The 22,637-nt window shown below is 60.6% G+C and overlaps 3 protein-coding genes across 6 annotated transcripts; all 3 read right to left on the bottom strand.

Moving 5' to 3' along the window:
- Nucleotides 1-3,571: 3,571 nt before the first annotated feature.
- C1QB (complement C1q B chain) lies at nucleotides 3,572-9,635 on the bottom strand. 2 transcript variants are annotated; one of them, XM_078849324.1, is made up of 4 exons: nucleotides 9,501-9,635; nucleotides 8,477-8,544; nucleotides 7,035-7,204; nucleotides 3,572-5,156 (listed from the first exon to the last, which is right to left on the bottom strand). In XM_078849324.1, the coding sequence occupies exons 3-4, from the start codon at nucleotides 7,189-7,191 to the stop codon at nucleotides 4,585-4,587; spliced, it is 729 nt and encodes a 242-aa protein (XP_078705450.1). In that variant the 5' UTR covers nucleotides 7,192-7,204; nucleotides 8,477-8,544; nucleotides 9,501-9,635; the 3' UTR covers nucleotides 3,572-4,584. The 2 variants fall into 2 exon arrangements, with proteins under 2 accessions (XP_078705450.1, XP_078705449.1); XM_078849323.1 differs by lacking the exon at nucleotides 9,501-9,635 and having other exon boundaries at nucleotides 8,477-8,613.
- A 2,626-nt stretch (nucleotides 9,636-12,261) lies between these two features.
- On the bottom strand, nucleotides 12,262-15,235 carry C1QC (complement C1q C chain). The gene is made up of 3 exons (XM_073316625.2): nucleotides 15,018-15,235; nucleotides 13,885-14,072; nucleotides 12,262-13,421 (listed from the first exon to the last, which is right to left on the bottom strand). The coding sequence occupies exons 2-3, from the start codon at nucleotides 14,066-14,068 to the stop codon at nucleotides 12,865-12,867; spliced, it is 741 nt and encodes a 246-aa protein (XP_073172726.1). The 5' UTR covers nucleotides 14,069-14,072; nucleotides 15,018-15,235; the 3' UTR covers nucleotides 12,262-12,864.
- A 1,764-nt stretch (nucleotides 15,236-16,999) lies between these two features.
- On the bottom strand, nucleotides 17,000-21,917 carry C1QA (complement C1q A chain). 3 transcript variants are annotated; one of them, XM_073317065.2, is made up of 4 exons: nucleotides 21,778-21,917; nucleotides 20,446-20,497; nucleotides 19,821-20,068; nucleotides 17,000-18,836 (listed from the first exon to the last, which is right to left on the bottom strand). In XM_073317065.2, exons 3-4 carry the CDS (start codon nucleotides 20,032-20,034, stop codon nucleotides 18,268-18,270), a joined length of 783 nt encoding a protein of 260 aa, XP_073173166.2. In that variant the 5' UTR covers nucleotides 20,035-20,068; nucleotides 20,446-20,497; nucleotides 21,778-21,917; the 3' UTR covers nucleotides 17,000-18,267. The 3 variants fall into 3 exon arrangements, with proteins under 3 accessions (XP_073173166.2, XP_078705460.1, XP_078705461.1); XM_078849334.1 differs by having other exon boundaries at nucleotides 19,821-19,990; nucleotides 21,778-21,916; XM_078849335.1 differs by lacking the exon at nucleotides 20,446-20,497 and having other exon boundaries at nucleotides 19,821-19,990.
- Between the last annotated feature and the right edge of the window lie 720 nt (nucleotides 21,918-22,637).

The raw sequence follows: 22,637 nt of genomic DNA, 5'->3' as shown, positions 1-22,637 counted from the left end.
CCACTGGAGGTCCGAGGGGCCTGAACCCAGGAGACTCCACACAGACATATAGGTTGGGGTCAGGAGTGGGAGCCTGTCCACCACCCCACCCATCTGGCTGATGGAGTCTATGGCCTTGCGACCCAGGAAGGGAGCTAGACACCGGGGTTTTTTCACAGGGTCCCCCTGGTTCAAATCTCCAGCCTGCTCAAGGCAGTGAGGTGGCATCCACATCCCCCCGCTCCTTAACCAGGGGCAGCAATTTAGTCTCGAGGTTCCCTGCGGAACTGGCACCCCGGGGTCTATCCCCACTCACCCCGGGGAGGTCCCCTTTGCCTCTCCGCTCCCCCACCGCCAGTTCATGCTGTTGCTGCTTCTGCAGCTCTTTCTCGGGCTCTCGCTGTCTCTCACAGTCCTCTTGCTCCCTCGGACTCAGCTCCAATCCCACCCATCTCCAATCCCCCGATCCCCATCGCGAAGACCCCCATCTGGTCGGGGACAGGAGTCTTGGGGATGCCTGGCTACTGCTCCAGCTGCTCCCAGATCCTCCCCCATCTGGGTCAGGAATCTTCTCCTTAGAGCGGTCATCATCCTCCAGCTGCACGATTAACTGTGCTTTGGAGAACTTTCCAATGCGCAGCCCTCTCTTTTTGCACAGGGTTACAATGTCCTTCTGTCACGGAGTGTGAGGGAGTCCAGGCCCTGCACCCCTCTTCTTGGGATTCACTGAGACTCTCAGCCAGCCAGTAAAATGGAAGGTTTATTGGACAACAGGAACACAGTCCAAAACAGAGCTTGTGGGTCCACCCAGGACCCCTCAGTCAAGTCCTTCTGGGGGAGCAGGGAGCTTAGACCCCAGCCCTGGGGTTCCCTGCGTTCCTCTACCCAGCCCCAAACTGAAACTAACCCCCCCCCCCCAGCAGGCTCTCTCCTGAAGCCTGTCTTCACCTTCCTGGGCAGACCTGTTACCTCCCCCTCCCCCTCCTGGCTCAGGTGACAGCCTCTCAGGTCTCCCATCCCCAGGGCACATTCCCAGGTCAACACTCCCCCCTCCCTGCTGCGTCAGGTCACATCCTCACACCTTCTTAAGGAGACGGTGAGAGGCCATCACTCCACTGTTCCAAAGTTGTTGTGGACTCACAGGCCTGTGTGCTCTCAGCTCCCCACAATTTCCAGGGAGAACCGCTAGTGTGCCAGCCCTTCTCAAGGTCACCACCTCTTTGCCAGGGTCAAGCTGCAGACTCCTCCACCCCAGGACCGCTCGCTGCAATCCCCAGGTGGACCCTGTTACTGCAAAAGTTCTTCTTGCTGGTCATACACTCCCAGGGGTTAACCACCACCACCACCCCCGCCCGAAACATCTCCTCTCTGAGCCTTCAGCATGCCTGGTCCTCATCAATCTCCCTTTGTTTTACTGCTCCCCAGTCACTTACTGCAGGAAGCGCCATTCATGGGGTGCAGTACTTCCCACCTCTGCCACCAGTCGTCACAGAGACCGTGGGCGATGCTCTGGAACTGCTCCCTACGAAGCCAGGCATGACTCTAGTGAAGTCTCCTCTCTGTGAGCAGACTGTCTTCAGGGCAAGAAGCTCACACGGTTTCCACCTTCCTGGGTCTGACCTCGGAGCATTCACCATCCTCTGCTCCTCCGTGCGCTTCCCACAGCGAGTCTGCTCAGGTGGGGTCCTGGGGAAGCCAGAGAGTCCTACCCCCCAACTTCGCAATCAGACGTGACTCTCAGCCAGCCAGTAAAACAGAAGGTTTATTAGATGACAGGAACATGGTCTAACACAGAGCTTGTAGGTACAGAGAACAGGACTCCTCAACCGGGTCCATTTTGGGGACCAGTGAGCCAGACAACTCCATCTGCACTTCACTCCATGTCCCCAGCCAGCCCCAACTGACTCCCCCTCCAGCCCCTCCTCCTCTGGGCTTTGTCCCTTTTCCGGGCCAGGAGGTCACCGGATTCCTTTGTTCTCCAACCCTTTAGCTCTCACCTTGCAGGGGAGAAGGGCCAGGCCATCAGTTGCCAGGAAACGGGGTGTTGGCCATTCTCTGTGTCCAGACCCCTGCACACACCTGCCCTCTAGGGCTCTGCAACGATCATACACCCTTATCCCACCACCTACATACTTAAGAACTGCCTAGGAGAAACTGAGGCACCCCCACAATATTCAGAGGAAACATTAAGAACAGTCCCACTTCGTCACAGCTTCCCACAGCGAGTCCATCCAGGCGGCGTGCTGGGGAAGCCAAAGGTTCCTGGCCCCCAACTTCGCAGTTAGACGTGACTCTCAGCCAGCCAGTAAAACAGAAGGTTTATTAGATGACAGGAACATGGTCTAAAACAGATCTTGTAGGTACAGAGAACAGGACCCCTCAACCGGGTCCATTTTGGGGGGCAGTGAGCCAGACAACTCCATCTGCACTTCACTCCATGTCCGCAGGCAGCCCCAACTGACTCCCCCTCCAGCCCCTCCTCCTCTGGGCTTTGTCCCTTTTCCGGGCCAGGAGGTCACCTGATTCCTTTGTTCTCCAACCCTTTAGCTATCACCTTGCAGGGGGGAAGGGCCCAGGCCATCAGTTGCCAGAAGACAGAGTGTTGGCCATTTATGGCCCTTTGCTCTGCAACAATTACACCCCCTTATCCCACCACCTAGAGACTTAAGAAATGCATAGGGGAAACTGAGGCACCCCTACAGTGTTCAGAGGAAACATTAAGAACAGTCCCACTTCATCACATCGTGTTTCCATAACACCAGGGCAGAATGAACAAGGGGAGGAAGGGAAGGAGTCTCCCGAAGTGTCTGAGCAGCACCAGGGCCTTTAACCCCTGCACCACCTGCTCTTGCTGGGCATGGCGGTGCCCTGAGTCCACACCCTGGTGCCTGTACCAGACGTGCCAGACACGCCCCAGCAATCCTGCAGCCCCAGCCCCTCCACAGCCCCACAGCCCCCAGAGCTCTGGCCACAGTCAAGGCCATTGCCCACAGAATGACATCTGATGAGAGAATCTATCAGCACCGCACAGAGCCAGGAATGGGCAGCACCCAGCACCTTACCATCCTCCACAGCCACACAGCACCCAGCACCCTACCATCCCCCAGTGGCCATGCAGCACCCAGCACCTTACCATCCTTCACAGCCATACAGCACCCAGCACCCTACCATCCCCCAACAGCCATGCAGCACCCAGCACCCTACCATCCTCCACAGCCATGCAGCACCCAGCACCCTACCATCCTCCACAGCCATGCAGCACCCAGCACCCTACCATCCCCCAACAGCCATACAGCACCCAGCACCCTACCATCCCCCAACAGCCATGCAGCACCCAGCACCCTACCATCCTCCACAGCCATGCAGCACCCAGCACCCTACCATCCCCCAACGGCCATGCAGCACCCAGAATGTTCCCAGCTCTAAGAGCTCTGCAGTCTTAGCTCTTGCTGTCTGGCTGGGAGCAGCCCCTGATGTGTTTGCTGAGCCCTGTGTTGGTGGCTGGCCAGGACTTCCCCTCCCTCACTGGGCTGCCCCAGACCACCCCAGTAGCACTGGCAGACTATTTGTTAATTAAATCAGAACAGCAAAATCAATAGCAGAAATCAAGTTTATTGGCTGTCTCTGCTCTGTGGGGCCTGGCTTAGGGCCTGAATGTGTACGAGCATGCTCAGGCCTGGTGAGCACTAGCCCCAACAGACAGCAAGCAGCCACTGGAGTGGAGAAGGCAGTGGGGCTGGCTAGGATGCAGGTGTCCTCACTGGAGGTCTCCTCCCTGCTACAGGCTGGAGCAGGGCAGCCGCAGGGTGTCAGGCTCTGGCTAGTCCAGCAGCTCCAGCTGGGTTGGAAAGGGGAGTGCAGATCTCAGATTGCTCCTGATGGATCGTCTCCCGGGAGCTGGGGCTGGGGCGGGGCCCTTTGGCCTGACCCCATCGGCCCCACAGCATGGGTGCTGCAGTGAGCAGGCCACAGCGGTTCACAGCTGGGCATCCCCCTGGGGGAGGATGGTGGGCACTTCCACTGCACCCAAATATTTGTCTATCAGGGCTGGGCTGCCATGATTCTCCAGCGTGAGAAGCCTTGGCTATAGAATTAATGCTGGGGAATCCCCACTGCTGTGACAGGAACCCCCACTTGGCTGCGATTCCCTGGGCCAACCATCACTCTTAGCTGTGCTGAGGGGGCTGGTGCTTTGCTCATTTTAAAGGGGTTGTGTCTCCCTCCCGCGGCAAGCAGAAGCTATGTGAATGCTATGGGCTGGGGCCTGGGATCCACAGGCGCTTGCCAGGGATTCAGGGACACAGAATGGGTCTCCTGGGGCCAGGCCTCCCTTGCTGTGGGTTCTCTGCCAGGGGGCTGCGTGCTGGGTAGGGCTGAAGCTGGTGCTGCACCAGGGGTGGGACGGGCAGTACAGAGAGAAGGCAGCTCTGCGCGGGGGAAGTGCCACGGGCCTGTGCCCTGAGCGGTAGCCGGCGCTGCTGCTGGGGAAAGCACTTCATGTATCAACGGGCTGTAGCGTGGAAGCTTGTGCCAGCGCGTTGCGCTCGGGAGTGACATGCGGGGAGCACGTCGGAGAGTGAGTGCTGGGGCGCTGTCCACAGGCGGCTAGGCGTCGGGGAAGAGCAGGAATCCGGAGAAGATGCTGTCAGCCCCTTCAATCCCCACCAGGGAATTCTTCTCGGTGGGCTCAAGCCACACCGACTCGTCTGCCTGCAGCCGCAGCACCACCCCCCCAGTGGTGACCTGGTAGGCGTTGTGCACATAGTCGCAGAAGGTCACCACCTTCTCCCCCTTGGTGCCCTGGCCCTTCTTGATGTTGATGCACAGGTTGCCCCGGGAGGTGACGTGGTAGGTGAAGTAGTAGAGGCCCGGGATCCGGCAGGTGAACCGCCCGTACCTGTTCTCGTAGTGCCCGTTCTCGTTGGTGATGATGCGGTCGAAGCGGATGGGCTGCTCCCGACGTGGCAGCATGCTAATGGTCCTGGCAGCTGAGAATGCAGATTTGAGGGTGGTCTTGAAGTCCCCAGATTCACCCATTGGCCCAGGAGGACCCATGGGGCCCGGAGAGCCCTTGGAGCCGACGGGGCCTTTGGGGCCAACTTTCCCAGGGTGTCCAGGGCTCCCCGGCTCTCCTTTCTCCCCCAGCTCCATTTCATCGTCCACCTGCCCCGGGGCACCTAGAGAACAGGAAAAGAAGAGTCAGGAGTGGAAGGCTCACAGGCTCTGTTCTCGTTCCTCATCTTATTACTAGCAGGTTCCTAGCTTCGCTGCTGAGCCCAGAGCGTGGCCTCGGATGTTCCACCAAAGCCATGCGACCAGCTCAGGGCTGGTGGATGAGGAAACCCTCCTCCAGGCTTTCTGTGCCGGAAAGTCCTCCACCCACGGCACAGGGACACTGGTGCTGGCTGAAAACCCCTGCCCCTCACACGGGGACACTGGTGCCAGCTGAGACCCCCCCCCACATGGGGACACTGGTGCCAGCTGAGACCCCCCCCACCGCTCACACGGAGACACTGGTGCCGGCTGAGACCCTCGCCCCTCACATGGGGACTCTGGTGCCAGCTGAGACCCCCCCCCCTCACACAGGGACACTGGTGCCCACTGAGACCCCCCCCACACACAGGGACCTGCCCAGCATTTCCTGTAGTGGAGGTCTGCAGGATGGATTCCCAAATCCCACCAGGCAATTTGCTTCCCCACAAAGGGCCGGTGTGTCGGCCCTTTAGGCTGTGCCCATGCGGGCTCCATTTTCACAGGCACTGCGAGTTCTTTCCCTGGGGCAGCCCCTAGAGCGCCCCTCGCAGGACATGTGCTGGCCAGGGCTGCCCCCGGGGTGGGTCTCTGGGTTGTTTAGCGCAGGCAGACCGCAGGCTGCAGAACCTGCCCCAGGGGGGATGTGCTCAGGGCACGAGGCCGAGCTGCAGGTGCCAGGCTGCACTCGGTGAACTGAGCAAACGCCCTCCTTCGAATGGCCTGGCAGCAGGGGCAGCGGTGCCAGGATGAGGTGCTGGCTCGGTGCAGTCTGCACAAGACTGTGTCTGCACTAGCTGTTTCTCCTGAAAACTTACCACCGTTGCGGCCACCATGGGCGATGCATGAACCGCCTGTTTGGGGAGGCCAGCCCCCTGCCCCACTCCTTCTGCCTGAGTCCACCCCCTTCCTGCCCACTGGAGCCAGAGGAGCCCCAGAGGAGCCCCAGCCGGCCCACCTGAGCTGACCCAAGCCCCAGCCTGCCTGAGCCGCCCCAAGTCCTGGCCTGAGTCACTCTGAGCCATGGGCCTCCGGCTGGCCTGAGCTGGCCAAGCCCTGGGCCACCAGCCTGCCTGTCCAAGCCCCTGGCCCGCTGGCCTGCCTGCCTGAGCCCCCGCCGGCTTTGGAGGAGAGGCAGAGCTAGGATGGGAAGAGGAGCAGCGTGGGTGGGGCTATGGGGGAAGAGCTGGACACTGGAGCGGGGCCTCAGGCCAGTGCTCTGAAGGTGGCAGGCGAGTGGTGTGCCTCCAGAGGGAGGTGCCCCGCATCCTGTTTGTGGAGGCTTAGCCTCCCCAACCTATTATACCCACTGCCCATGGCTGCCACCCGTGTAGCCCTGATAGCAACGCCCTCACCCTCCTGCCCGAGGTGCAGCGCTCTGTCTGTCCCCCTCCTGTCTGCACTCGAAGCTCCTCCCTTGCACCCCTCTGGATCAGGCCCCATTCCTGCTCCCCTGCAGCAGGGATCCCTTCTCGCAGACACCTCCCCTCTCCGCTTTCTCTCCAGCCAGGCCAGAGCCCTACCTCTCCCCTGGTGCTCCCCTCTTGGCCAGGCGGCAAGGAGGGACATATTCCTCGTACATGTGGCTGGCTGGTTCCTGCATTGGAAAAGTGCAAACCATTTGCTTCCAGCAATGCATCCTCCTGGTGGAGAGCAGCAAGGGCCGGGCTGTCTGGGCAGGCACTAACAGCTAACCCCGGGAATCATGCTTTACTCCGAAAGGGCCTTCAGGGAGCTGCTGTCATCCCAATAGCACCACTCTGGCCCAGAGCTCTGCCTGCTCCCAGCTCCCACCTCCTTCTCACCTTTCTCTCCCTTCGGGCCATCCACTCCATCTTTGCCATTGGAGCCCGGCTGTCCTGGTGCGCCCGGAATGCCCGGGATGGCGGCGTAGCCCTTGCAGCTATCGGCCCTGGCCAGGGGGACCACGGACAGGCAGAGCAGCATGGCCCACAGCATCATGTCGGCACCAGCACTGGAGAGAGCAGAGGGACACAGCACAGCTCACAGGGCAGCACGGGGTGATGGGCTGGGCAGAGGGCTGGGCAGCAGGCTGCCAGGAACAGCGCAGCCCTGGGGCACCGTGCCATGGGGACATTCCCCCAGTACTGGGGGCAGCGGAGGAGCAAAGTCCACGACAGGAGCCGCTCCAAGGAAAAGCTACAGGCCCAAGTCCTCCCCCTGACACCCCGTTGTCTTTGATGGAGCTGCCCCTGGATGAATGGGGAGAGACTGGCCCCCGGACCGCACATCTCCTCCCCTCCCCAGATGAGAACAGCCTCAAGGCTCAGGCACCAGTGGCCCAGTCCCCAAGCTGCGGGGTAGCGCAGGGGAGAGAGAGTAGCAGCAAAACCTTCGGTGTTTGCAGAGCTTCTGTGGGAGGGACAGGGAGAGCAGCACGCATGGCTCTCACGTCGGCACCTCACCCAGCTCAGGTCAAATCCTGCCCCAGCTCCCACTGCTCTGAGATCCCGCCAGCTCCACCGGCTGCAATTCCCCATCCAGCCACAGAACCAAAACATTTGGGGCCAAATTCTGCTCTGATTTACACCACTGCAAACCTGGAGTGGCTCCATTAGCTTCAGTGGCGAGATTCTGGGTTTGCTCCAGAGTAACTGAGAGCAGGGTTACATCCATAAGCCACCCTCCCAAACCATCTGTCCCCAGGGCTTTGTCCTGCTGTGGGGCTTGTCCGCTGGAGCCTGTTCCCCAGGCTAATGGGCTGTCTCATCAGGCACTGAGCTGAACTGCCAGCATCAGTGTGCCAGTCTCGCCAGTTCTCCCAGACCGTCCTGTCCGAGCCATTTGTGACTGTGACTTCCCCCCTGGACACACCGGACAGGAATTAGTTCAGGGCAGGTCTCTGGCCTGTGTTATTCAGGTCAGACTAGATGATCACAATGGTCCAAGCTGGCCTTGGAATCTCGGAATCTCCTGGTCCTACAGACCAAGAGCCCAGCACCGTATAAGCCAGACACAAAACACTGCAACATCAGGAGCTGCTTCTCGGCAAGGTTAGCTTGGCTGGGAACGCATGGCTGGGGCAGGGCCAGAACCCCTTGGGAGCTCAGTGCAGGGCTTGCTCCACAGCTCAGAGCCGAGTCTGCTCTCGAGCCCAGAGGGAGCCGGGTGCAGAGAGGGTTCTGGAGCCCTGGCAGCCCCTTAGGGACACTGCTCTGTCCAAGCGACCGGCTCGTTCGTGGCTATTAAGGAATTGGCCTGTGGCACCGTGTGGGCTCGCTCTTACCTCGCAGCGTCCTGCAGCAGCGAGCAGGGATGAGGCCGGGTGCGTCTCAGTCCAGCTTGTCAGTGACCCTGCGCAGGGAAAGCAGAAGTTTGCGTGAGAAGACAAAGGCTGGGCAAGGAGAGGAACTGGCCACATCCCTTTTTTATCGTTGGCTCTGGCCCTTCTGCACACTGGCACTTTCACATCCCCCGCTGCCCCGCTTGGAGCTGACCACAGGCTCTTTCTGCAGGCTCAGCAGGACCCCCGGTGCCTGAGCCCTGCAGGGAGCCTGGGCGTGGCTGGGCCAGAGCCTCTGGCCATCAGCAGCTCTTGGCCCAAGCCCTAGAAAGTGCTGCTCAGTGGGTCTGTTCTTACTGGGGTACCTGCCCTCACCTGCCCTTATAGGAAACTCCCCAAGAGGGTCACAGGCTGCTAAGATCCAACTCTACCTGGCCCCCCTGACCCTGCTCTGAGTCCCCCCTCTGAAAACCCAGAGCAGCCAGGGCAGTCTCTGCGCTTACACCCTGGTGATAGAGAGCTGGTTTGGGGGCATTGTGGGAATGAGGGTCACTCGTGAGCACCCAGCCCTATGCCCTGTGGCTGCACACGAAGGTGTCACTAACTTCCTGGTGGCACTGTGCAGACAGAGCCCCCCCTCCCACGCCCTGGGTCAAAGAAAACACTCCAGTGGGTGTCCATGGGGTGAGGATCTGGCCCCACTCATTGGTGCTGCTGGGACCCACTCGCCTGGGCCAGACGAGACATGGGCTGGGAGACATGAGGGTGCTGAGGTCCCAGGGCTGCACTTACCTGCTTCCAAGGGTCCATGTGAGTGTGAGGGCGCCAGAGCAGCTGTAATGTCCCCCGTGCCAGCCCACCAGCTCCCTTGGATCCCCGGCGCTGCCCGGCCTGCCTAGACTCACCCCTCCCACACATCTCCTGAGCCAGCCCTCGTGTTCCAGGGAGTCACCGCTGGGCCGACGCTGAGGCAGAGATGCAGCTCGCAGGGGTGCAAATGGAAGAGCCACCCCCCACTTTAACTCACCTCTGTCTGGCTCCTCAGTGTGGAAGTGCTGCAGGTTCGCCTCCACTGGGGAGTGTGTGTGCAAAGGTCAAAGGGGGCCAGCTGTGCCCATCACCTCTGCATCTGGCCCCTGACTCTGCGGGATGCTGTCCCCTGGACAGAGCGCTGGACAGCCAGCACAGAGACACTCACCACCTGGCAAAACCTCATGCCGCAGTCGAGAGCGATTCCATCCCATCGCTAAGAACCGCCCTCCCTCCCTCCCTCCCGGCGTTTCTCAGCCTGGGGGCATGCGGCTAATGGAGCAGGAGCCCGGCTGGGCTGGGGGTCACAGACCATTGAGGGGCTGCCATGTGCTGTGGGGAGGAAAGGAACCCGGATTCCCTGTCCCTTGGGACTCTAGCCGCTCAAACATCTGGCTGCCCCTTTCTGTTAGGAGTTGGCTCTCTAAGATCACCGCTGCATGAAAGGCGAGCCGGAGGGCTTGTGGGGCCCTGTCCATGCCTGGAGTCACGCCTCCTCCAGCTGCACGCGGCCTGGACTATCCCAGAGAACCCCAGTCAGAGTAGGCCTGGATCTAGGTAACACCAGGCACATTTCTTAAAATCGATTCCGCCTGCCCTTGCTCCCTGCCGAGCTTCTGCCCCGTGGGCCACACTCAGCCCTGCTCCAGGCACATGCACTCCCCAGCCTCCTGGGGCTGCCCCAGCTCACGCCAGGCTGGGATTTGGCCTGGGGTGTCCACACAGTGGGGCCTGATGCTGCATTCCCCAGTGACTGTGATGGCCCTTCCAGCGCTCAGTGTCACGTAGGGTCAGGGGTGTGGTTCAGGCTCCCCTGCCCTAGGGGGAGCTCTCGGTCAAGCGGATTTCAAGTTGAAAGGGCTCCTTGGAAGGTCCCTGCTCTGCAGATATTTGGCTTGATTCATTAGCAGACTTTGTAAGTGCTTTGAACCAGCGAGTGGCACATGCACGCCCCTGCAGATCCCCGGGGAGGTGCTATTGCGGGTGTCAGGAGGGAATGCTCAGGTGTCCATTCTTCTGTGAACTCAAACCTGCCTGGAGTTCCTGAGCCAGGCTTGGGGCAGGCACTAGCCATTCGGACAAGCAGCTCCTGGTTATAAACACCACTGGAGCCCTGTGTTGTAACCTGGGGGAGTTTTTGCCTCCTCATCCAGAGAACTGAGAAGTGCTGGGCCACAATTGTCACTAGAGAGACTGCGGAAAGATGGGCTCGGCTACAGAAGGCCCTGGCTAGCTTAGGCCTCTGAGGGTGTGTCTACACTGCAATTAGACACCCACGGCTTGGGCTCACAGGGCTTGGGGCAAGGGGCTGTTAATTGCACTTTAGACATTTGGGCTCGGGCTGGAGCATGGGCTCTGGGACCCTGTGAGATGGGGGTGAGTGGTGGGGTCCCAAACGTCTTCATCACAGTTAAACAGCCCCTTAGCCAGAGCCCTGCAAGCCCAAGTCAGCTGGCACGGGCCGGCCGCAGGTACCTAACTGCAGTGTAGACAGACCCTGAGTGACCCGTGCTCAGGGTCCAGCTGCCCAGCTGAGCTGCACTGGACAGATGGGGAGACTGGTGCCCAGAGATGTGCGGTGACTATCTCCAGACTCCCAGGCGCTTCCTCTAGCACTCTCCAGAGTCTAGCATGAGCTGAGAAGGCGCGGTGCTGTCCTGGGCCCTGGCATGGCCTCAGGGGGCGGTGGGGATCAGCTCCTTGTGTCTGTGCGTCAAAGGGAAGCTTTGGAGCTTTACAGACCTGTTCCTAGAATCTCAGGATGCCCCCTGAGGCTCTGTGGCAGCTCCCAGCTTCCTCTGACATTCAGTGCCTCTGAGCTGGCCTCAGAGAGGCCCCAAGGATCCTAAGCTCGTCTGACAATCCCTGTGTCCATGGTGGGAATGGAACAGTTGCACTTTATGACAATGGCTGGGCAGGGTGCTGGGGGGCCCAGCAGCTTCATGAAGCAGCTTGGAAGCCTTGAGGTGAGGCACCAAGAACCCAGGACATCAATGTGGGGCCAATCTACAAGGCTGGGAGGGAGGAATGGGACACAGGCATTCTCAGGCCATTTCTGTTGGGATGAGGCCTGGCTGTGTGCTGTGCCCTTGGAGCCTCTGGGCGCCGGGGCCAGGGTGTGCCAGGCGCCAAGGCCAGGGGCATGGTGGCGCTGTGTGTGTTTGCCAGGGAGCTGGGCTAGCGGCTGGGCCTGGGGCAAGGCCAATTCAGGATGCATTTGGCCCTAGGGTTGTGACTCACTTGCACCCTTGTGTCAACAGAGAGAGAATCCATCCGGGGTGGGGGTGGTGGCAGGCACTGTTCCTCAGGCCCCATGGGGAAGGGCAGCTTAACTTGCAGTCAGAGCCGGACTTGTACCCAGAGGCCATCTAGAGAAGGGGCTGAACCAGCTCATTGCCTGGCCACAGCCTCTGCCTGGGAGGGCTGAGACAACTGGGAGGGAGATGGAGCCCGGGCCTGTGTGCAGGGATGGGAAACAGGCCCCTTCCTCCCCCCTCACTCCATGGGGCAGAGGGAGCTCAGCGCTGCCCTGCTCTGAAACAAACTCCCCTTTCCCAACTGCGCCCAGTCGCCCACCAACAGGAGCGCACACCCCACATGGGCAACGGAGGCCTGGCTGGGCATTGGTGGCGTTCGATGTCTAGCTCCTGTAACCAGTGCTATAGAAATAGGTCACGCACACGCACACACACACACACACACACACAGGTTTCTGATATGCTGCGTGGTGAGGGTAGAACATGAGACACCAGGCCCCGTGCCACAGAGTGGGGATTTATTGACGTTTTCGACAGAAGCTCATGGCCAAGTTCCCTTTCCAAACTTTCTGGGGCGAACCCATCCCTGGTCTGACTCGCTGGGGGCAGCGGGGAGACCCCAGGGCTAGGAGTCTCTGGGTGTGAGCAGCGTGAAGCAGCGAGGGCTAGTTAATGCAGAGCGTGCAGCAGCTAGACCCTGTACTGTGTAGAGAGCGCAGAGCGGCTGGGGAGAGCGGGGACAGTGGGGCCACCGTGGTTCTCGCTAAGCAGGGATGCAGCCAGACAACCCTCTTCCCTTACACTTGGTGACTCTGTCTTGAAAACACATGTGAAAACCTGCTCGGCCCTGGTTAGTTTTTGGTTGGAGTCTGGCTGCTCTGGGTGGCTACCGGGGCCCAACAGGGACAGGACTGCAGCCAACAGGTCCGGCCCCAGCCCAGCCAAGCTGACGCAAGCAGAGGACCTGTGCAGAGAGCCCTGGGCGTGCCGTTCCCTTGTGCCCCACAGTGAGGCGCTGCGATGCAGGGAGAGCGCCAGCGTGCACGTTAGAGGGCAGAGAGAGGCTGGGATCAGCCGGCGCATGCCAGAGCTGGCCCGGCCCGCCTAGTCTGGGAAGACCAGGAAGCCGGAAAAGACGCTGTCAGAGCCAGCGATGCCCACCATGCCGTTGTAATCGTTGACTGCCAGCCAGAGCTGGTGCCCGGCGTCCATGCGCAGCAGCAGGCCTCCGGAGCTGACCTGCTTGCTGTTGGACATGTGGTCGCAGAAGCTGGCCACCTTCTGCCGGTTCTTGTACATGTTGACACAGAGGTTGGCGATCTGGGAGGTGTGGAAGACGAAGTAGTAGAGGCCGGGCACGCGGCACGTGAACTTGCCCGAGGTGGTGTTGTAGTCCTGGGTGGGGTTGGTGATGGCGTGGTTGAACACCACCGGGGCGTTCTTGTCTGGGTACTGCCCGGTCTGTCTCACTACTGAGAAGGCTGACTGGTGCTTCTGCTTGTAATTGCCAGCCATGCCGGGCCCTCCAGGCTGGCCTTGCTCACCCGGCTCTCCCCGGATGCCAGAGGGACCCATGGGACCAGTTTTTCCTTGCAGGCCAGGGCTGCCAGGTTCTCCTTTCTTCCCCTTGGGCCCTCGGGTTCCAGGAATGGCCGGGATGCCTGTGGGGTTCCAGGGAGTGTCCGTCAGTGTGGATCCAGTGGCTCCGTGCATTGGGAAGGGACGGCTGGCGGCTCCTCCCTGCCCCCCCTGCCCTGGTGGCTGAGCGGCCGTGTTCCCAGCCTACCCTGGCTGTGTGGGCAAGTCCTCTCCCCTCCGTTCCGTGCCTGCAAAGGGTTGGTATCCCTGAGCCAGCCCCCAGGGCTCTGATGCTGAGCGGGCAACTGTGCTAGTGTCTGAACTCCTGTAGGAAAGGCGCCGGAGAAGGGGAGCTGATTCCCTGCATTGGGGTCAGGCTGTGGGGCCAGGTCCTGTCCTCTCCCTCTGTGCTTTCCCACCTGTGCACCCCAGGACAGAGCTGGCACTAATCCTCTATCTTCCGGGCACTATGGGCCGCGGGGAGCCCTCTGGTGACACCTCTCCAATGCCCACTCCCTTGACAAGCTTCTGTTAGAGGGTACCTACCTGGTTCGCCTTTGACTCCTTTCAGCCCATCTCTGCCATCCTTGCCAGGCATGCCAGGTGTGCCAGGCAGCCCAGGGGTACCATAGCAGCTGTGGGAAGCATTGCCTGTCACGGTGGTCTCCAGCGCCAGGAGGAGAAGGGCTAGGCCCAGGCCCACTGGTTCCCAGACGTTCTTGACTATCATTGTCCTACCACGAGTGGAAATGTGGAGAGTGTTGAGAGTCCCTGTCCTGTCGCTGTGGGCACAGCGGAGGCCCCTTGCTGCCAGGCTGCGTGCAGCATCTCCACCCAGTGACAGACCGCAGGTTACTCTGACCCTCGCTCATACCAGGACCCACCCTCCCTCGGCTTGCCATCCCCACCCGCTCCCGCCCCCTGGGGCACAGCCTGTCCCCTCGGCAGCCTGCATGGGTCCGGAACGCTGCCTGACGGGCTTTGCCTGCCTGAGCCCAGAGCCCAGCCAGAGAGTCAGGGCAGCGTCTCCCTCCCCACCCTCATGGGCAGCCTCTCTCCTTTCTGGCAGCCCTTCCCGCTCCCGGCTCTGAGCGTAGGTCAGGAATGGCCCCTGCTGTGGGTGCATGGACAGAGAGGCTTGAGCTGCCTGGCCCTGGTTTGCCTGTCACTGGTGCTGGCTGTGGCCCACAGCACAGCTGGGTTGCTGGAGAAAGGTCCATTCTGGGGTTCCCTGGTGCTGGCACAGGGATAGCCCGGCTCCCAGGGCATTGTCCTATTTCCAGGATCCCTGGTGCTGCGCTGCTCGGGGGGGCAGCTCTGCCTTTCCGCAATCTGTCCCTGCACTGGACAGTGCATTGCCCAGCTTGGCTGCCCCACACCAGTGCACCTGCTGGCCCATGCCTCTGCCCTCCGGCCTAGCAGGGGCTCTTAGACCCAGAAGTCCTGCAGAGAGTTAGTGAAAACCCTTATGCAGATTGACCTACCAGTGGCCATAAGTACGGCCACTCCCAGGAGCAGGCTACTGGGGTATCCCCGCTGTGAGCCCACCAGCCAGCCCTTCCAGAGCCACACGTCAGCTCCTATGGCCATGGCAATGCCTGCCACCGTGGCCACAGCACAGTGACACAGGCCTAGCCGCTTCACCAATGTCCTGCCGCTGCCCCCCGCCAGCCCCTTACCTCTCTGGGGCAGGGCGCTGGCTCCTGCACTCTCTGGAGGGCTCTGCTGTGGTGGGGCTGCTGGCTGGCTTGTCAGAGCTCTGGCTGCAACACCAGCCAGGAGGAAGTTGGTGGCTGAAGGAGTCCAGGACAGGCCTCTTGGAAAGACCAGCCCCCTCGCTGGGGCCCTGGCCAAGTTTCACATCCCTGTCCTGGACATTTCTTCTGAGCAAGCGTTTTCCACAGTGCCGGGCAGCACTGAATGCCGCGCCGGTGCTCCCCACCTCGTCATGGGCCTGGCCGCCAAGGGGCAGGGCAGGAAGGACCAGACCAGGGGTGCCAGAGTCAGCAGCAGGACCAGGGGCAGTGTGCAGTGCTCACGGCTGATCCAGAGGCAGATGCGCACCTCCATCAGGGCACTGCCCCTCCGCTCACCTTCCCGCTTTCTTCCCCTCCCTCTGGGACTGAAGTGTAGGAGGGCAGAGGGCCATGCTGGGGGTGCCCCCACAGTGGCACAACCTCAGCCCAGTGCCCAGGGCAGCTGCTCAGAACCCTGTGACCTCCGACACTCGCCCATCGGTCGGGGGATGAGGGTTAGTGCTGAGTCTGTGTCATCCCCATCTCCTGGCACGTGTCACGGCCCGCTCCCAGCCTTGCACTGGGCACCCTGGCCAGCCCAGCCCTCCGCTCAGCCCCCTGGGTGCCAGCAAAAACGACTGAATTGGTGGGGGGTCGCGGTCAATACCCATATAACTCCTGCTTCCTTTTACTGAAGAATGTTTTTGGATCAGTGAAGGACTCGTGGCACACACCGGGAATCTGGGAATCAGCCCCCAGGGTCGGGTCCTGGTGGCGGCATGGCACATACCTGGGTATCAGCCCCTGGGGAGGGCTGCTGGCACCATGGCCCATACCCAGGTATCACCCCTCTGGGCAGTGCCCCAGGGCCCATGTGTTGGCTCACTAGCTGCATCAGCAAAAGTCTTGTTCGAGGTCGAGCCATTCACCTGTCTGTCCAGCATGTTCCAGGAGCGCAGGCCCCTGGACGAGGCACCGGTTCTGGTGAGGAGAGCACAGCGCCCACCAGTGTGAGTGAGCAGCTCTCTTTTCCCTATCCCTTCCTCTGTCACTGTGGGCAGGGTGGCCCCCAGGAGGAATCCAAGCTGGCCCCCAGGAGTGTCCAGTGCGTGCTCCCTGAAGGACCAGCTCTGCCCTCTGCAAGGGGCACATGTCCTGCAGCATTATGCCCGGCTCCCCTCCCCCTTTTCCCGCTAGGACAGAGCTCTCCTTCCCACCAGCAATCCAGTGCCTGGGCATGCCACAGGACAGCCCACAGTGCAGGGGTCCTGGGACTGACGGCCTGCAGCCTGACCCAAGCTGGGGGACCCCATTTCCCACATGGGAATGAGGCTGCTGGCCTCATTTTGATTTAGGAAGAAAAAAGCGTCACCCTCCCAGAGACTCTTCTCCCTTACCCATTGCTCCCTGTCACGCCCAGATGCCCAGGGCCGCGTGGGCCACAGAATCTGGACGCCCACTGGCCCTGGGGGGGGTCCCTCCTGCTCAGGATGGACTGCGGTGTGTGGCTGCTGCACCTTCTATGTAGCTGCAGCGTATTTGGGTCAGCCAGGCTGATCCCTTTTCCCGGGTGCAGGGTGGAAAGATGCCTGCCCAGGCATTGCTCTTAGTACTGACAGATCAGAAACACTCTGGCCTTGTTGGCTCCTTTAGGCTCCCCAGGGACATCATGGCTTGGAGCCTGAACTCACTGGACAGCACTGGGATGGGGGAGCTGGAGCCAAAGGCAGGCTCTGCAAAGGCTGGTGAGTTCAAATCCTGAGGGGGTCTTTCCTGGGAGACGCCAGCCTGTTGTGCTCTGGGCCTGTGCTGTTCCTGGCTCTGGGGGGGCTGCCATGGAAGCAGCAGCCTGGGAAAGGGCCCGGGACACTGACGGTTTGCAGGACGATGTGAACGAGAAAGAAAACCAAGGCACTGGATGGGAATGAGCGAGGGAAAGAAAGGGTTTATTCGTCTGTGCTGATTGGAAGGGTGTGAAAGCCAGGGGTGGCCTGCAGCCAGCTCCGGATTTGCAATGGTTAGTACAGCGCAAGCCACAACCAACAGCGATTTTCTATCAGGGAATAAAGGGGCCACAGCGGGGGAATGACACCAGTGACAACTGATCTCCTTCGGCAGGGAGATGAGAACCAGCATGGCAGGAAGATCTGAGCCTCTGCTCCCTGGGACCGGGGCACTGTCTGGGACTGTGCTGCTCGGACAGAGCACCGAATGTGACCGCTGTCCTTGGCCTGGGGCACACAGTCCATGCTGAATGGCAGCGCCTGGCTGGGAAGGGGGGGACCCTGACTGGAGTGGGAGCTGTGGCTCTTTAGGCAGTGCGCCGGCTGTGGGCGACGGACTGGACCTGACTGGAAGGCGAGATGATACTTCCCAGGGCGTTAGCTGGGGTTCCAGGCCAGGCACAGAGCAGCCAGCAGCTGAGCAAACCCAGCCTATCTACCACCCCTATCCCCCCATGCCACATCCTGGTCCCCTGGGCAGCTCTCTCAAGGCCGCACGTTACAGGGACGCAGGCCAGGGCAGAGGGGTGCACAGCAGGACAGGGCCACTGGCAGGCTTTGGCCCTTTGCAGACAGATCATGTCTAAGGCCTGGGCTGCGGGCTGTGGTATCATGGCCATGGGGCCAGAGGAAGGAGCCCACCCTTGTCTGAGGAGCCTCACACTTGGCTGCTGGGAAGGAGGCCCCTGCTGTGAGTGACCTGGGCAGTCCAGATGCCAGCCCATGGGGACAGGTGGGGATTCCCGGTCTGTTTGGCATGCTGGGGGTGCGCTCGTCCCACAATGCCCAGAACCAGCCTGCGATGGCACAGGCTTCCCAGGGCAGACACTTGGGGCCCGATCCTGGTCCCATCAAAGCCAAGGGGAGCTCTGCAGGAGCAGGGTCTGGGCCGTCACACCTGGCCAGGGCCTATATCCCCTACACTCGTGGAACTAGACACAGAGTATTCTGATACAGGCCCCGGGGAGCTCAGCAGACGGCTCCCACCCCTGCAGGGCACACAGGGCGCCCCACGTGTGTTGGCGCAGCGCTCTCCCGAGTGGTGCGGGAGGACAGGCTGGGTCTGCACACGTTGGCTGGCCTGCGGCCCTCCAGGACACCCCCCGGCCGGGCTCTCACAGGCCAGCGGGCGAAGCGGTGGGGGCTCGGAGCGTCAGGGGCCGCCTTGCTGTAGCGCTGGCTGAGGGGCGTCACTGGGTGTCAGGGAAGAGCAGGAAGCCGCTGAAGACACTGTTGGCCTCGGTGCCGTCGTACACCCTGTTGCCTTGGCGGGGGTCGCTCTCCAGCCAGACCCGGTCGTTCGGGGCCAGCCTGAGCACACCGCTGCCTGAGTTCACCTGCAGGACGCCGCGGCTGTTGCTGTCGCAGAAGCCCAACTTCTTTTCCCCATTGAGGGCGAGGCTGAGGCAGAGGTTCCCGCTGGAGATCACCTGGAAGGCAAAGTAGTAGACGCCGGGCACCCGGCAGGTGAACTGGCCCGTCTGGGTGCTGTAGGTGCTGTCCTGGTCGGTGATGAGATTGTCAAAGACCACCACGTTCCTGTGGGTCGGGGGGTTCTTCCTGGAGGCCGAGAAGGCGGGTCGGGGCTGGTCCTTGATATTGCCAGCCTTGCCTTTGGCTCCCTTCCTCCCCGGCTGCCCTGGGAGCCCGGGGGAACCATTTGGCCCCCTGTAGCCCTGGTTCCCAGGCATGCCAGGAGACCCAGGCTCCCCTTCATCACCTTTGGGTCCCTGGATCCCCGATCTCCTTCCTGGCAACCCTGGAAGAGAGGAACAGGCCGCGGCTGACGGAACCTGGGCCCAGGCATTGTTGGCTGATGCCAGCCACATCCCCCCATGAGCAGCCACCCTCCAGCCAGAGGCCGGCTCCATCCCTTGTACTGAGCCAGCCTAAGCAAAAGCCCCCAGATCCCTCTCTGCCGCCGAGCCAGTCTGGGCCAGAGCCCGGCTCCATCCTCACCGCCGAGCCGGCCTGCACCAGCACCGGGCTCCCTCCCCTCTGCTAAGCCGGCCTGCACCAGCACCCGGCTCCCTCCCCTCTGCCGAGCCGGCCTGGGCCAGTGCCTGGCTTAGTCCCCTCTGCCGAGCCGGCCTGGGCCAGCGCCCAGCTCAGTCCCCTCTGCCGAGCTGGCCTGGGACAGCGCCCGGCTCCCTCCCCTCTGCCGAGCCGGCCTGGGCCAGAGCCCAGCTCCATCCTCACTGTTGAGCAGGCCTGGGCCAGCGGCCCGGCTCAGTCCCCTGTTGCGGTTCAGTGATGAGACAGAACACAGCTTTATGCAAGCAAACAGGCTGGTCAGCGGAGATGGGCTGTTCTGCCCCCCTGCCTTCCACCTTCTCCTTTTATTATATTTCTCCCCCTAAGCATTACACACTGCTACACAAAGGAATGTATGACGTTGATTCATATGCTTAGTTACCATCCTCTATCTACTACAATTCTGGTTCTCAGGCCTTGAGCCCAGGCTAAAGAAACCTCCCACAGTTGCTGTCCAAACAATCAAGTTCTCAGGGTTCATATCTAGCCCTTGTCCTTGGATAGAGCAATGTGAGCATTGCTCCTAGGAAACAGTCAGGGTGTGCCCCGCCTGCTTCCAGGTGGAATAGCTAGACATTAACCCTTCAGTCCCCTCCACCAAGCCAGCCAGGGCTGAGTTGGAACTGGTGTAGAGACAATACCCAGCACCATACCCAGCCCTCCCCATGTTCTCAGCCCTGGGAGCTACAGCTCCCCTCTCCCACCTTACCTGGCTCGCCCCTGTCGCCTTTCTGCCCTGGCCTCCCATTGAGGCCCGGTACTCCCGGGTAGCCATCTTTGCCATTTAGTGCTCGACACACGTTCTCCTGAGGGACTGCCATGCCCAGGATCATGGCCAGGGTGCTGGCTGCCAGCCAGAATCTGCCAGCCATTCTGCCTCTGCAAGCACATGGGCCCCCTAGCGTGAGCCGTGGCTGGGGCATTCCCACAATTGCTCCCCGCTGCGGGAGTCAGCACCTGCAAGGGGCACAGTTCCAGCCAGGGACAACAGCCACCTCCCTACAGACCCCTGCCTGGACCGGGGAGAGTCCCCAACCCAACTACACACAGCCGCAGATAGGGAGCTTGCCACACCTACCCACGCACAGAGAGAGAGAGAGAGAGAGAGAGAGAGAGACAAGCACTGTACACTAGAGCTGGGTGAAATCCTAGCTGCACAACCCCCTCCAGCCTGTGGAGACTGTTGTCACTGCCCAGGATTTGCAATGGGCCCTCTTGGAAAATTGATATTTCAGTTTTGAATTTGTCTCCAGAACCATTCCAGAGATGGCCATTCTCCTTCACTAACCACACTGGTTATGGTCTGTGTGTGTGTGTGTGGGGGCTGTCCTTACCTCCAGGGGCTGCCGTGCACGGGGCGGAGGCTGACTACCAGCGGGCAGGGACCTGGAAAGAGACCATCACAACTATGCACAGAGCAGCAGAACATGAGCCAAGGATCAAAAAACAGCTCAGTCCCCTTCTCTCCCTCCAAGGTACCTGTGATTCAAGGGGCAGTTCTAGAAGCATGGGGGGTGGGGGTGGGAGAGATAACCAATTAAAGGGGGGGGTCTCTGCTCACTTGTACCTTAGAAACATGCGGCCTGTGACCTTTGCTGTCCCTGGTATTGTGCTTCTGGGGGCTCCAAGTGCATGCTGAGAGTGCACACAACCTAGCTGGAGGGACCAGGAATGGTCCTTTAACAAAGACATCCTTTCTCCAACCGGTGCATTAGGTATTGGGGTTTAATAGACAGGGTGAGATTCTGGCCTTTTTGGTGTCAGTGACCAAACCCCCATAGATTGCCATGGGCCCAGGCTTCCAACCAGTGTTTTAAACTTTCAGACTCTGATTCCTTTCCTCTCTCCACTGTTCATATGTCATTCACAATGTCATGTTCACCAGTCTTCCACCCCAGAGTCAGCACCGGGGTAGAGATGACCCATCCAGCCAGAATCAAACCTGGGTCAGAGCCAACACCCAGATTCAGAACTGGCTACATCCTGGCCATGAGCAGCATGGGGGTATGACCAGGGCACCCATCCAGAGCCAGGAGTGGGCTAGGTCTGATGCAGATACACGATGCAGAGCCCAAACTTCGCTCCCAGCCCCTAGCTGAGGCTGAGACCCTGACCTGCACTGCAGGGGACCCCCATCTGCAGGGCTGGGAGAAGGTGACCCCAAGCCAGGAACTGCTCTGACTGTCAGGGAAGATGGGCCCAGAGAGACCAGCCCCTGGAGCAGGGAATGACCTGATGAGAGCTGACTGCAACTGGGCAGGGCTCAGAGATGCCGCGCAGCAGCAAGGCAAGAAAAGCGACTTGTCATTTCAGCACAGAGCCACCGCAGACTGGCTGCATCGCAGGGCAAGGGGAATGGGACGTGACCATCCCCCTGTACTGCTTGGCTGGGACCCCCTGCACACTGGCCTTCTGAGAGGGAACGCAAGGCCTGAGGGGCTACCCCCTTCCCAGCTCCCTACAGCCATGCACCTGGGGAGGGGCTGGGAGCTCCTCGGCCCAGGACAGGCGAAGAGCGAGGTGGCAGAGAGCCAGTCCGAACATGGCGGGAAGGGGCTGAGAAAGAAAGGTTGCGGGATCCCGAACGCAGAGACCTGCCACTGGGGACCAGAGTGCAGCCTGCACGGGAGAAGTGCATCTGGGCAGCAAAGAGAAGAGTCACTTACCTCTCCCAGAGGCTGGCTGAGGCTCTGTGAGCAGGGGGCTTCGTTTGGTCTCTGACCTTCCCCGAGAGGGAGAATGAGGCGGAGAGTGCGGGCTGGGGGGATTGCGGGTGGCTCTGTCCGATCAGGGTTGGAAGAAGCTGCTGAGTTTCACTTCCCCACCCATTTCCCCTTTTGGTGTTTACCCCCTGCCCCGTGCTGGGTCTCCCGGAACAATGAGAACGTCCTGGTCAGCAAAAGTGCTAACACTTTTAGACTCAAAACCACAGCAGATCTGGGCAGGCCGGACCCTGCTTCCTGCTCGGTGCCTCCCTGGCCCCCCAGCAGCCCCTACTGCAGGGCACCACTGCACACACTGAACAAAGCCCTAGTCCCTGGCCCCAGGAGCTGGCACTCAGAGGCTAAGGTTTGCAGGGAGCAGCTCAGTATAGGTGTGACACAGCACATGGAATGTGTGCAAGAGTGGGGCAGGACACCAGGACTTGCACTATATCTCACCAGAATTGTGAGGGAGTTCTGTGTGAAACCTGCACTTTGTATGGGGCAGGGTGTTCTCAAGGAGCAAACTCAATAAACTGGGATTTTAAAGAAAGAAAATTGTAAAACTAATTCCATGGTGTTGCTATGAGCTGGCTGAAATATTGCATGGGTTGAGTTAAAACCTTATAGAGATTGATAGGTGTGAACTCACCCGTCACTTAACATCACTGTCAGAATGAGTTTGCCAGACGCCTCCCACCTATAGAGGGCTTTCGTGAGTATTTTTCGTGGGGTGTGTGTGTGTGTGAGGGAAGGCAGGACACACAGAAATTGAGACCACACACACCAGAGAGAGAGAGCCAGGAAGCCAAGCAGGAGTCAGT

The sequence above is a fragment of the Lepidochelys kempii genome, chromosome 18, assembly GCF_965140285.1.
Source record: "Lepidochelys kempii isolate rLepKem1 chromosome 18, rLepKem1.hap1, whole genome shotgun sequence".
NCBI lineage: Eukaryota > Metazoa > Chordata > Testudines > Cheloniidae > Lepidochelys > Lepidochelys kempii.
The sequence above is the reverse complement of the archived record's forward strand: the minus strand, read 5'-3'. Positions and strand labels throughout refer to the sequence as shown.

Coding starts and splice junctions, on each gene's coding strand:
- C1QA (XM_073317065.2), bottom strand. CDS start 20,034: ATGCCCCAGCCACGGCTCACGCTAGGGGGCCCATGTGCTTGCAGAGGC. Junction 18,837..19,820: donor AGGCGACAGGGGCGAGCCAG/GTAAGGTGGGAG, acceptor CCTCTCTTCCAG/GGTTGCCAGGAAGGAGATCG.
- C1QB (XM_078849324.1), bottom strand. CDS start 7,191: ATGATGCTGTGGGCCATGCTGCTCTGCCTGTCCGTGGTCCCCCTGGCC. Junction 5,157..7,034: donor TGGCCCGAAGGGAGAGAAAG/GTGAGAAGGAGG, acceptor CCTGTTCTCTAG/GTGCCCCGGGGCAGGTGGAC.
- C1QC (XM_073316625.2), bottom strand. CDS start 14,068: ATGATAGTCAAGAACGTCTGGGAACCAGTGGGCCTGGGCCTAGCCCTT. Junction 13,422..13,884: donor AGGAGTCAAAGGCGAACCAG/GTAGGTACCCTC, acceptor GGAACCCCACAG/GCATCCCGGCCATTCCTGGA.